Below are 14,371 nucleotides of genomic sequence, written 5' to 3'. Positions count from 1 at the left end.
TCACTCTTATTCTAAAACTGTAAGGTTAATTTTCATTTATATAATATACTTATCTAGTAGGCTGATATATTGACCTAGCTGGATATTATGGAGATAGTCAACACATGACACAGATTATATAACCTTTCAATTTATAAAACTTGAAAATTAAAACAAATAATGTTTCAGTTCATTTTATTTTATTTTATTGTGTTTAGATATTTCTACTTTTCTGCTATTAGGTTGATTTTAATTATACGTGGAATGGCAATAGTTAAAAATGAATTTCAGTGTCAACAATTTCCAATTTTCTATAAAATGTTTTATTAAATTTTTTTTATAGATTCCTTTCTGGAAAAGTGTCCTTCACAGACATGTGAAAAAGACATGTTTGGGGTCCCGCTTCCAAAATGTTCGTTACAAGCTAATTTGTGGGTTATGCCGCAAGTATGTTAGTTATTATTTCAATAACAAGTTTGTAAATTATTCAAGCAAGAAAAATTCAGGCTTATTGCACAAAAGAAGAAGAATCCTGTAAACATGATCAGAAATGAATGAAGGAAATGTATAAGTAAGGAGTATAGATAAATGAGGTGATATTAGGACAGTTGCATAATATTTGTTATTTGAAAATGATGAGAAATAGTATAATTATGAGGGTGAAAGCGGTTTAAGGTGAGTTTGATGGAATACATTCACTTTGCAGTAAAAATGCCCTAAATGAGCGTAGTTAAGCACATTTTTTTTTATATTTGTGAAATAATAGTGGTTCTTCTTCAGCCTTAAATAAAATGCCTTAAATAAGAACAACTCATAAAGGAAAGTTGGATTTCAGATGTTTTTCCATATAGAACAATACAAACAAGTTTCTATTTGAAAACATTTAGAAATTGTAAAAAAAAAACAATCTGGTCCTTACCAGGTTTTTAAATACAATGAACAACATATAAAAAAAAGCACAACATATTCAACTGTGATGATGATGATGATGATGATGATTCATTTCACAAAAACTAGGTCAAAATGCAGAGGCAGTTTGTGAAAAACTGAGTAGACACAATGAACCAATAGCTTACAGAACCACCTTGATCAGAAACAACTTGAAGTAATCGTTCTTTGAATTACATTTTATTTCACATCATTGCGGAGGAATTCTGGTCCACTCTTCTTTAAGATGTTGTTTCAGTTAATTGAGGTATGCAGCATTCTTATCGCACCGTTGTTGATGTTTGAACTTTGACTGGACCATTACAACACCTTGATTCTTTTCTATTTCAGATATTCACAACTGAATGTTCCAGACTAGCAGACTCTTCTTTTTTTGAGGACCTAGTTTTTCTGGATAATGGTTTATTTTTTTTCAAATAAATATTGCCATGGTGTAATATGTCATATGTTGTTTTTTTATCTGCAGTGTGTGTGTGTGTGTGTGTACATATTGCTGAAGTCTTTGCTGTTATTACTCTGGTCCTGCATTGTATTGAATATAAGTCCAGGTCAGATAAAAAGGATGAAAGGGGGACAGGATATTAGGATGTCACATAGTGACAGGTGGAAAGTCGTCTTCATGACAGACAATGCAAGATGTACAGCAGCTCAGTGATGAGGCACTGATAGAAATCTACTTATCTTAGAAATCCTGCCCAAACCTTTATTCTCTCTTCTCTCTGTGTGTCTATTTGTGGCCCAGGCATCGCATTCATACCAGCATCCATCTCCTACCTTATTGCAACCTACATCTTCGGGACATTGGCACACAAGATGGGAAGGTAGGGAGGGAAATTACCCTTATCTACTCTCTCCCAGTCTCCCACTGTGGATATGCTATCTGTTTCCGCTCCTTTAAATGAGTTTTCAGTGTTTTTAGCTTTGTATGGCTAGCCTTATGGAAGCTTTGATGATACAGGGTTTCCATAATTTCAGTATGAATGTGTCTTTCTTCAATTGGATACTTCTTTTGTTTACTTTTCTTGCTGCCATTAGCTTCAACTTTATTTAGTAATATCATAAATCATATCGCTTTAATGTTGAAAAAAACTTTTACCATAGTATTTGTTACACTTCTACTTCCATGTAGAACTGACTGATGGTGAGGTCATCAGTCGCCATTACTGCTGCCACTTTTGATCACTACTTTTTCTGTAGCACTGTTAGTACCCCTGGTTATTGTTCAAAGGTTTGGCTGTATGGCAGAAAGAGAAATGTTTGTATGTTCCTGTTGTGACCAATTTGAAAGAATGTGGAAAGGTATGTCCATAGGTGACTATATTGCTTTAATTCAAGCCTCTACCGTGCTTCAATGATAGCCTTCAAAAATAAACCTATACTGCATTTAATCAATCTGAAAAACTTACAAAACTTTAGGAACCAATGATTTATGATAGAGGAGAATGTTCCCACCTCTAACTTGTAATGTTCTCAATGCCAGCTTCAGAGATTTCAGCTCCTCCAAGCCTTTTGGTTATACAAGAAGAACTAAGAAGTTTTTTTCTTTAAAAATATTTCCCCCTCTTCAGAGGAAGGATAGTGCTTAGTTTGTTTAACTAAGAGTATGTCTCATTAAATTATCACTTGCACAAATATAGTATAGTGTATGTGATGTACAAAAAGGTCATGCAGTGTTGACCAAATTACTTTCTGTTATACCTGCATCAAACAAACACCCTGGAATTCATGCAGGGATTACTGTAGATGACTGAAATGACAAAGTTTTAGCTTCAATAACATGTCCTATTTCTCTTATAGATGGCTTTGTGCTGTCATTGGAATGATAGTGGTTGGATTCAGTGTAATATGTGTAAGTATGGGGCTGCCATAGCATTTTTTTTAGGTATTTTTGAATTGGTTGTTAGTTATTATTTTTGAAAAAACATTATTTGCCGGTTTAGATCCTGTGCTGCTGGAATGATTTCTGCTGACATGTTTTATTAAATATCTGTTATGATGCAAATCGATTGCAAGAGGGAAATGATTTGCATGTTAGAGCAGTTGGCTGAGCTCTCTGAAGCCCAAATAATGCCTGGAATAACACTCCACATGAGTTGAGAAGAAGATATCAACTGAACAAGACAAAAAAGAGAAAGGAGGAGGAAATTTAAACCATTTCATGCCTTGTGATGTGTGAGATCACCGGTGAATGACATGGACCAGCTTCGAGCATTAACAAGGATGCAGGAGGAAAATTGGGAAGACGTTATCAAGACATGGCTAAAGGAACAACTCCAACACCTCTGTAGTCAGCTTTAAAACTATATGGGTAGACAAAGACTGCAGATAGAGAGCAAATGGTGAAGGAGCAGGAATTACAGTGCATGTAAACAACAAACGGTGTAACCTTGGACATATCACTAAATGATATCTTTAATAATAATTTATATACCAGCAATATCAGGCAATAATAAAGTATTATTGAATTGGATTGAACTGAATTAGATGAATAGATCTGCTCAGATTACTTACATTCATTGAGGACGTATTGTTAGAGCAATATTGTACTTCCACAGATTTTTTTTTTTTAAAGGGAATGGGGGTGGGATGAGATTAAACGTAATGAAAATATTTTGTAATCCCATTCCAAAGATACTATATAATATTGCAGTACTTGTTTTGATTGATCTGTACCATGTGCCTGGCGGCAACAGTTGAAACAGGAAGTAACCAGAGTGTGAAGTGTCATTTATAATGTTCTGGGCTTTTCTGAGACAGCAGGAACTGTGTAGTTCTTCCAGAGTGAGGAGAGGGCAGCCGGCGATCTTCTGAGCCACGTTAATGACCCTCTGGAGCACTTTGCTCTGAGCCATTGTGCAGCTGTTGTACCATACACATAATAATTCAGTAGGTCTCTATGCAGCACTGATAAAAGGACATCAGCAGCCTCTGGGAGATGTTCTTTCTGAGCACCCTCAGGAAGTGATATTTCTGCTGGGCCTTTTTCAGCAGCTCAGAGATGTTCAAGCTCCAGGTTAGGTTCTCCTCGATGTGGCCACCCAGAAAGCAGAAGTCTGCACCCACTCCACACAGTCCCTGCTAATAATTAGTGATTAGTGATTTTCTTCCTCTTGTAATCTATTATCAGCTCCTTCGTCTTTGAGGTGTTGAGGAGTGGGTTATCTTCCTTGCATCATGACACAGAAGCAAATTGGTGGGGGTCAAAACTATGGGGCAGGAGTGATGTGACCCCCGTAGCAGTTTTTTAAAGCATTTTATCCCCAGTGCTACTGGCCGGTAGTCATTGAGGCTGTAGATGTGGAGTTTCTTGGGCAGGGTGATTATGGTAGAGGACTTCAGACAGGGTGGGACAGTGGACTGGGACAGAAACTGGTTGAAAATCTTGGTGAAGACTCCAGCCAGCTGATCCGCACAGTCCTTCAACACACGTCCAGAGACGCCATCGGGTCCAGCAGCCTTCCTTGGGTTGAAGGCCTGGACCATTCACCTGACAGGGTGGTGTGGACTTTGGGGTGCATCTGCCTCTGGAGGGCAAGGAGGAGATCAGCTCCTCTGCCAGTGCAATGTCACCTTCAGCAGTTCCACTGCTGTTGAGATGCCGGACACCTTGCCGCGCCTGCCTGCTGCTGCTGTTCAGGTGGTCCTCAATTCTCCCCCTGTTGTCTGACTTGGCCTTTTTTTAGGTTCTCTTGGGCAGTGCTGTAGAAAGCCCTGTTGTCAGACCTAAAGTTGCTGTCCTTCTCCTTCAACAGATGCTGGACCTCCCTGGTCATCAAGGGCTTCTAGTTGGGGTAGACCAGGATGTGTTTGTCCACTGTGACAGTTCTTAATATAACACAGAACACTGTCTGTGAAAACTCCCAGGTCTGGATGTTTCGAAAACATCCCAGTTGATCCTGATCAGACTGGCCCAGGTGTGGTAGCAGTCTGGCTCTGTAGCCCAGCTTCATGTTAGAGTGGACCTTGTTCAATGTGTTGGCTGCTCTTTCAGTACATTTAACCTGCTGGTAGGTTTTGAGGAGCGCTACCTTCAAATCTGCACGATTAAAGTCTCCTCCTATGATGTGCACATTGGAAGGATATGTGCTCAGCTGACTGCTAATATTGCCATGTGAATTTCCGATTGCCGAGTTAGCATTTGCATGCAGTGGAATGTGAACTATAGTAACCATGACCACAGTGAGAGATGAATGGGCCTGACTGTAACAGTCACATGCTCCATTTGTGAGCGGTGTTATTAACGCACATATATATATATATATATTTATTTTTTTATTTTATTTTATTTTTTCCCCTTGTCCTGTTCAGCATTATGGCAGCAGAATTGTAGTCTGAATACCTTTGATGCCAAACAGATTTGCTTTGCCAAGGGAAGTTTTATAAATGTAAAGCTCCCCTTGATGCCCATTTATTTATTTCTGTTGACAATATATGACATGTAATAGAGCTGAACCGGACCGGGGGACAAGGAAAGAAGAAGAGGAAAGAAGAGGAAACAGAACAAAAATAGAAACAAAAACCAGACAACCAGCTACACCTGTAAAAAAACATAACAGACAACAATCCATGGCCTCTGAGGGGAATCCAGCCTTAGCGCCACCAGGAGCACCTGAAAGCATACAAGCAGAGAAAAAACCAACACACAAACAAACAAAAACAAGCACAAGAAGCAGCAATCGCATACAACACAGCTGTGGATATAGATGACCTGAGACGACATGATAATACATCAACTGCTTAGCGACCATGCTACTGGACTAATGAATGTGTGTGTGTGTGTGTGTGTGTGTGTGTGAGAACATGCAACACCCATGGCACAGGACCTACATGATAACCGTGCTTAGTTATGAGTGTATAAGTGTACAGAGCCACAATCCACAGCCCCCCCAAGCAATCAGAAGCAGGCAGAGAGGGCCACAAGACCCAGGCCACCAGCAACCCCCACAGAGCACAGAACCCAGGAAGCCCACCGCAGGGACAACCACGCATCCACCCAGAAGACTGCAGAGGAAGCCCCCGGACAGAGCCCCCATAAGCATAGGGCAGAGGCCCTCCGGGAGCCAGGGGCAACAGCCCACCGACCCCGCCAGGCCCCAGCCGCCCAGACATGGGCCGTGCACTGGACCCGGGCCCCGGGAGCCCGAGCGCCCCCAAACCCCCCGGCAGAGGCCCCACCCAATACCCAGGAGGGCCAAGCGCCCCAGACAGCCACACAGTGGGTCAGCGCCTGCCCCAGCACCCCTGGCCAAGTGCCCTGGGAGTCAAGACGTGCCCACAGGTGGGTGAAGTCGCGAGCAGCGGGGAGAGGCAACGCCGCCCCCCCATCGGGAGAAGCACAGGCAGGCCAGGCGACAGCAAGTCCCAGATCCAGGCTCAATCATTACCACACACACTTTCACGTCCCATACATCCACACATCCTCCCTCCCTCAACTCCGCTGGGGTGTAGCGCAGCGGGCACACCAGGGGGCCAGCAGCCCCCCAGCCACCACAGACCCCGAACCAGCAGAACAATTAATTAATCCTCCTGGCCCCTCCCGCCCCGAGCAGCAACCAGGAAGCAGGGGTGTGGGAAGAAGACCCCTCCCCTCACCCTTCTGGCTCTTCAATATTTTCTAATAGTGAGCGATTAAAATTGAGGGGCAGCCAACCTTGTAGAACTGGGAGCGCGGCATTCTGGGCAGCCTACATACCCAAAGAGCCCCGCCCACCAGATGACACTCAGTGTAACCACCCCCCAAGACCTAATGTGTGTGTGTGAGTGTGTTTGATAAGTAGTAATGTCTAAGGTAACATATAACGCACATATAGAGCCCCCTGTCCTGCCATGACCCTGTTCAGTGTAGCCTGCTAGCACGATAGCAGGGTCTGGGATGGATGACTGAAGCCAGGTTCTATGATCAGATGAATGTAACCGTCCTTCCCGATGTTGTTACTGTACCGTCGTATCATCCATCTTATTAGTGTTCGTGAGAAAAAGGCTGGAGAGCGGTGATCTGTGTGGCTGCCTCCGAAGCCTAGCTAGTGTGCTGGCCCTACAGCTCGCTTCTGCTTCCTCTCATGGCGCCATTCTAGCTTCGTCCCTGTGGGGAAGGTGATCCACAGAGAGCCGGAGCTCCTCGCTTAGTGTACTGGAATGTTGTGTGAGTGGAGAAACTTGGTTGCAACACTCCACTCACGACAAATTCCTTTCTTAAGGAGACCGTTGGCAGCTGAAGATGTTATTCGCTCCCAAAACAGGATGTAGGCATTACGAGAAATAACACATACACAAAAAGCCAAACAAAGCACTGACAGTAAAAACTCTGAGCTGCTGCAACTGTGTGCATCTAGTTGATATCTTCTTTGCACCATTGTCTTCAGGACCTCCAGAGCAGTCCGGAGCACTGAGTTAGCTTTATTTATCAGTATTTTTAAACCACTGGCTCTGATTTGGCAACCCAAACAGGTGGCGGCAAAGCAGATTGCACTCTCCACCACAGACTTATTGAAGATATGCTACATCTTATTGAAGGACATAAGCTTCCTCAAGAAACACTGTGTGCTCTGTCCCTTCTTGTAGAGTCAAGTCTATTGACTTGGTCAACTCCCGAGTATCTGTAGTTCTCCACTACTCCCACTTCCCCAAGGATAGGAATAGTGTTTGGCTTATTCCTTGTCCTGAAATCCACAGTAGTCTTTTTTATTTTGTTCATGTTCAAAATGAGGTGATTGTTTCCATATCATGCCACAAAGTGGTTGACCAGCTCCTTGTATTCAGCCTCTTGTCCAGCACTGATACACCCAACAACTGCAGAGTCATCTGAATATCTCTGGAGATAACAGGACTCTGAATTGTACTGGAAGGCTCAGGTGTACAGACTGAAGAGGTGATGGTGAGGCTAAAGTCTTGAAGACAGCTTGTGCTCTTGTGCTGCTGTCCATCTTCAAACTTATACTACTATCAGTCTCACAAAGTCTGGTCTATTAGTAAGATAGTCAATAATCCAGGCAGTTGTAGAAGCATCCACCTGTTATTTCTATGTGACTCACAGAGTGCATTCCAATATGTGTTCTTAAATCATTACCACAGATTTTCTTCATCTTCTTGAGAAAACTTCAAAGTCTTTATGGTCACAAGTTGCCACTGAACAATGGGTGTACAGTTGAAGGTGAGGAGAACCTGAGTGTAGTCTGCTTTTTTTTAACTGTAGGCAAGCACAGGAGCTGCATGCAGTTAGCAAAAATGATATAGACTAAGACTCAGAATGTGGCATGTAGTGTAAAAGTGCTTTGAGTGGTCAACTAGACTAGAAAAGCCCTATACAAGCATAGTATATTTGCTGATGTCTCTGTCTGCCTGTATGGTCTGAAAACCAGGTAGAGAGGTGATGGATGGTGGTTTGCTCCTGCCGTGTCTCAGTTGCGCATAATGTTGCATTCTGAAAATTCTTGCTGTGTCCTCATGAGTGCTCCAAGCTTGTCCATTTCATTAGTTAGTGATCTCACCAGTAATGGACGTTACTGTGAACCGATTACAAGTAACAAGTAAAGTAAGGGATTAGAATTGCAAAAACAGTAATTAGATTACTGTTACTTTCCCGTAAGCAGGCTGCGTTACTAAACCGTGATTTTGTTTGAGTGTCTCTTGATAATCACATATGAGCGGTGTGACGTCAGTTCGTGTGTAGATCAACAAGAGATAAGATGGAGTGCGGAAGAGAGCAGCCCCCTCTCCTGCTAAACAGGTGAAAATAGAATTAAGAACGACAGACTGTTTCATTTGATTCAATTCTATATGATGGAAAATGCAGAAAGAAAAGAATTAGTCTGAAAGGTCTTTTGCTTTATAGCGTACTCAGGTTGTGCATCATATTATTGAAAAGTAACTAAATACAGTAATTATTAAAGCAACTAATTACTGTTGAAAATAAGTAATCAGTAAAGTAACTGGATTACTTTCTTGGAGAAGTAATCTGTAACTAATTACTATATCCAAGTGACTTGACCAACACTGAATTTCACATTCTCCATGAGAATTGAGGGAAGACATTATTTACATTTCCTCCACCTATTTCTGCATCTTGCTTCAGCCCAACATCCAGTGTTTCCTCTTCAAGTCATCTGGGACTGAGTAATGACAAAATTCACATAATATGCAGAAAATTGCTGCCATTAGGGTATGGCACATTCTAGAAAGAAAATTATAGATATGATGAGCTACGTAGACTCCCTCATTGAAAACAAAATTATCTCCAAAGTTTGAATTTATCTGAAGATTTTCTGAAACTTTAAACTAAAACAGAATGAATGCTGTACAATAACAATATGCTTATTTGGCAATAAACATCCAGATTGTCAGTCATCTCACTGTGGACACACAAAACAAGATATCTGGCATACAGAACATCTCATTGTTTGTATATCATTGTATTTTTTATCATTATTTGTCTATATGGAGTTTATAGTATACTATATGAGAAGATCTATTATACTGAGCTCTATGTTACGTTATATATAAAATGTTAGCAATCTGTCAGCAGTGATGTAACTTCTAAGATGTTTCCATTCTAAAGTTAAATGCAGTCAGCTTCCCCTTACCATGAGTTTACACTCTTGAGTAATACATACAACAATACTGTAATTAATTAAATAATTTGTCTGTTTTTAGGTCCCATTTGCAAGAGACATATATGGTCTGATTCTTCCAAATTTTGGTGTTGGTTTTGCTATTGGTAAGCCTGGTAAATTAAACTTTACTGCTCAATGTATACAATGTTGCAAGTAAGACCATTACCAATAACTATGTGTTACAGGTATGGTGGATTCTTCTATGATGCCTATAATGGGATACTTGGTGGATCTGCGACATGTTTCTGTTTATGGAAGTGTATATGCCATTGCTGATGTAGCGTTCTGCATGGGATTTGCTTTAGGTAAGCAAAAACCAAAAACACAAAACCTTATAACATATATACACTGTGTAATTACAGATTCTAAGATTCAAGAAGAGACTGATCTCTAAAGTTAAGTCTAACATCAAAGTCAGAAGGTCCGGGTCTTGGAGATCTTTGTTTCCACTGTATCCAATATAGGACAAGAGAGGCCAAAAACTACTCTAGTACTTGAGTACTCAATGACCCGAAAAATACTTTCAAGTCAAAAAATGTCAAGGGAAGGCTTTTTACAGACTGCTTACTGTGCGTAAATATAATTTTTCATTGTAAAGTAACAGTAAAAAAACATGTCAATCTGCATCAGCCACAATCTGCATGATCACTTTCTTGACATCCACAGTAATATCAGACCCCTTTTATAAAAGATTTTCAGTGGCACTCAGACATTTCAGCATTTTCCATTTGTTATTGATCCAAAGGACATACAGCCAAAAAATATCTGTGATCAGCAGATTGAGCCCACACATTGTTAACTTCCTTATCTTCTTTGCAGCAGGATTTGCCAATGTTAATAGATGACAGGAGGGGTCAGTTATAGTAATCTGCATTGTTGCTTTTTGGTAGGAACCAAGACAGGGTTACTGGCTTACGCATATGTGCTCAGTTTAATGTTGACTGAGATTTATGAAGGAAAGATGAACGTGATCAGATCTGCACACAGTTTTATACATGCCGTTAGTCAAATGGACAAGCTGATCAATTGTTTCTTGTTACAGGTCCATCCATTGGAGGATCCATAGCTGAGAGCATTGGCTTTCCCTGGCTGATGACCATCATTGGAATTGTGGATATTGTCTTTGCTCCTCTTTGCATCTTCCTCAGGAATCCACCTGGACAAGAAGAGAAAATTGTAAGATACAAAACACTATTAAATACAGTCAAACAGGTGTTATGTAAGCACACAGAAACACTGAGATTCTGGAAAGGAGGCTTATCAAATATAATGAAAGGTCTTAGCTTTTGCATGAGTTTTACTCCCAGCATCTCAATTGTCAAAACTGTGCTAGAAAACAATTCTGTGCACCATACCCAACAAATTTTCATGTCAAAACTGCACAGGAAGTATCAACATATAATTCTAGTCATATCTACTCAATGGTGAGTGAACCACTTCTTGACCAACAGGGATTAACTAAGAACCACAGGAGAAAAGTGGTTGGAGCTTAAGCAAACTTTACTTTGGAAGAGTTCTGAAGTGAACTGATTACCACGCTGAAAAAAGCAGACAATCTGGTGAAGCCTGGGTGTAAATGCTCTACTTAGAAGCAGCTCCATTAATGAGGCTGATGAGCAGCAGGACAGCTGAAACCTATGACTTAAAAGGAAAAATAACCAATACAGAACTATGACAATATGATGCAGAATGTGTGCTAAGATGGAGGCAAAGTGCTTGGCAATGTTGTAAGTCAGGGTAAAGTCCAAGAACAAGCATACATCAGGGAGATAGCCCTCAGTGATGAACTGCTAAGTGCCTCAGGCAGCTGAAATCCAGAGAGAGATCAGGAAGAGGAGAAACCATTATGGAAGGATGAGGCCCTACAAAGCATGTACCACAGACAGATTGAAGAAATGGCTGATATTGAGAATACCTATCAGTGGCTGGAAAAGGCTGAAAGACAGCATGGGCACACTAATCATGTCAGCAAAAGAGCAATGGAGGCGTGGGTCTACCCCAGCAGACAGGACTCTAAGTGCAGGCTGTGCAAAGATGCCTCTGAGACAGTCCAGCACATAGTAACAGGGTGTAAGATGCTTGGAGGCATGGCATATAAGGAATGCCATTACCAAATGGTGGGAATCATGTACAGTATGGGTTTGATCCTTTGGTACGTCCAGATGCGGTCATGGTGTCTACTGAAATAGTCACGACAGATGTAGCAATGACAAGCATGGAAAAAAATGTTGAAAGAGGAATTTGAAAAAATGTGGAAAGAGAAGGTAACAGAGGTGCCAGTAGGGTGGCTGTAGCTCAGAGAGGAAGTCCATTTTCAGTCCATTTACAGCGCTTTACTTTACTTTAGGCCATGATAAAGCTGCAAGCAGCTATGTTGCCATGGAGGGCCCCAGCACCCACTGAATCAAAGCGTTCAGGCCTGGGCTCACTGGGGACATCGCTGAAGGGTTGATACGGACATGCAAATGTGTCAAGGCTGCAACTCTTATCAATCATGCAAAATTTGTGTTGTAGGACAGTGCAACGCTCCTGAGTAACAGCAACTTGCTGTTTCTTAGCGAAGGTGTGACATTCAACAAAAAGCCATTGGAAACATGACAATGTGTAGAATGAGGGATATTGTAAACATTAAGGAAATTTTGACCAAAGATTTAAATTAATGTGGTGGCGTGCCTTTCAATGAAAGTACATGTGACCATAGGGCGGCTGTAGCTCAGGAGGAAGAGCAGTCGGAAGGACGGTGGTTCGACTCTGGCTTCCCCAGGATACATGTCGAAGCGTCCTTGGGCAAGACACTGAACCCCACGTTGCTCCCCCAGTGTATCATTGGGGGTATGAATGTGTGTGAATGCTTAGAAAGCACGTAGTTATATCTTAAGACGTGCTGTATGAATGTGTGTGAGTGGGGTGAATGCGGCATGTAGTGAAGCGCTTTGAGTGGTCAGCTAGACTAGAAAAGCGCTATACAAGTACAAGTCCATTTACCATTTACCACTTGTTGCCATTGGGCTTGGCTATGATAATAAAGTGGTGACATGGAGATGTGTTGGAGGTGTTCAGTTTAGGACTGAGACCATTCATATTAAAGTTGGTGCAGATTGTATGTTTTAGGTATAAGTACTACCCCTTTCACGGTTATGTCCTATAAATGGGCGTGGTCATAGAAATGACAAAATATTAAACATATACATGGGTTCAAGAGTTGATGGTCATCCAACAGTGAAGTTATCTGAGGACTTGATTCTATAAGTCTTAAGGACTTACTGTTTCATGGCAAGCACTGAAATTCACCATGAACATGTGGCGAACATTTTGATAAAGTAGCATCATGAACATCTTATGCATCTGCTGATAAACTTTTAAGTGTATGGAGTTAGTCAAAGTCTAGAAAATATCACTTTCTGTTGTTGTGGGATGTATGGAGTTAATAGGATCTAGGTATCTAGATCTGTTCAGGGTGGTCCAGTGATGGACTAGCAACCTGTTCTGGGTAACCAACCCCTGCGACCCTAGATTGGATTAAGCAGGTTTGGAAAATGGATGGATGGGTCTGTTCAAGGTGGAACACTCATTATATCAGTTAAGTTTGGTGTTGGTGGAAAACTGGTGCAGTTTGGTGTTATGGCGTGGTATTGAAATTTACCATGCTGCCAAGAATGCCCCCGTCCTGCTAAAAGTCACAGTTTTCAAAAGGAAGGATGGTGTACGTCTTTTGTGACCATGTTTTAAGTTGGCCTGGTGAACAAGGTCAGAGTAATACGTTTAAAAGTAAAATATGTGAGTTCCTGTTCTGACTGGATGGAAAAACAGCATGGACATAAGATTGACATGTATATGTGTTCAGATCAGGACCGTCATTCAACAATTTGAACTTGGTGCAGATTGTTTGCTGTATGTGTGAATTATAAGGGTTTCCTATGTCATGGAAAAACGCAAAAAAAGGGATCCCATGGCCAAACTCAGGATTTCTGTAACTTTTAATTGCACATGTCTAAAGACTATACAGATTTAGACATTTCTAGGAGGTATTTGTTAAAGGGCAACATCTTCGAAATACCAAAATTATATCTTTGAACCAAAATGGGAGACTTCCTGTTGGGTTTAAGTTATGGCTGTAAGGTTGTTGTTTTGTTTTGTTTTTGTCTGGGTTGTCATGCTCTATGTGTGTGCCAAGTTTCATAAATGTTTACAGATGTAATCCACATTGAATACTCAGTGTCTTTGTGTGTGATAAGTAGCAGAAGTGTCCGAGGTGTATATCTGATTAAGTTAGTGTATTATCAACATTTTGCTTTATATAACACAATTCATTTGTGTACATGTTCAATGAAAAAAAAAGATGGAATAGGTTGCTTCCAGTATTTGTCCATCAAAAAATGTTATAGGTGTTATAGTAGCTGTTTCATAATGAATTTGTTTGGAAGTAAACCTAATGACTGTACAGAATTACATTTTTGGAAAATCCAAGTACTGTTTGTGGGTCAGTTTAGCTATCTGAATATGTGCTGACTGAATAAAAAAGTAAGATCAAGGTATTCCTTGTTTTAGGCCAAGTCCTAATACCTCCACTTTGCCAGATCCCATATCCAGTTTTGGAGAGGGAAGGTGCCCGTTTCCTTTTCGAGATGAAGTTGCAGTCGTCATCTCGGCGTCCAAATGGCCACGAAAAACCCAATTAAAGGACTAGATGACCATTTGTAGGTGCGTTTCCATCAGCCTGTTTTGATGCGCATCGAAAAGTATTTATGATGGAAACACCATAATTCGTGGCGAACTTTCACCCCAACTGCTTCCGTTGTTTGCGGGTCACTCACAAGACAACAAACATGGCGGAC

General features: G+C 41.2%; 1 protein-coding gene across 1 annotated transcript in view; it reads left to right on the top strand.

The window, feature by feature from the left end:
- slc18a2 (solute carrier family 18 member 2) overlaps positions 1-14,371 on the top strand; it is a 31,763-nt gene that overhangs the window by 15,560 nt on the left and 1,832 nt on the right. Inside the window, exons 11-15 of the mRNA XM_072391576.1 lie at positions 1,670-1,748; positions 2,725-2,776; positions 9,577-9,640; positions 9,722-9,841; positions 10,579-10,712. Coding sequence (XP_072247677.1) covers positions 1,670-1,748; positions 2,725-2,776; positions 9,577-9,640; positions 9,722-9,841; positions 10,579-10,712 — 449 coding nt within the window. The remainder of the gene's footprint in view (positions 1-1,669; positions 1,749-2,724; positions 2,777-9,576; positions 9,641-9,721; positions 9,842-10,578; positions 10,713-14,371) is intronic.

The sequence above is a fragment of the Leuresthes tenuis genome, unplaced genomic scaffold (assembly GCF_036924035.1).
Source record: "Leuresthes tenuis unplaced genomic scaffold, fLeuTen1.0.hap1 SCAF_8, whole genome shotgun sequence".
NCBI classification, from domain to species: domain Eukaryota; kingdom Metazoa; phylum Chordata; class Actinopteri; order Atheriniformes; family Atherinopsidae; genus Leuresthes; species Leuresthes tenuis.
The sequence above is the reverse complement of the archived record's forward strand: the minus strand, read 5'-3'. Positions and strand labels throughout refer to the sequence as shown.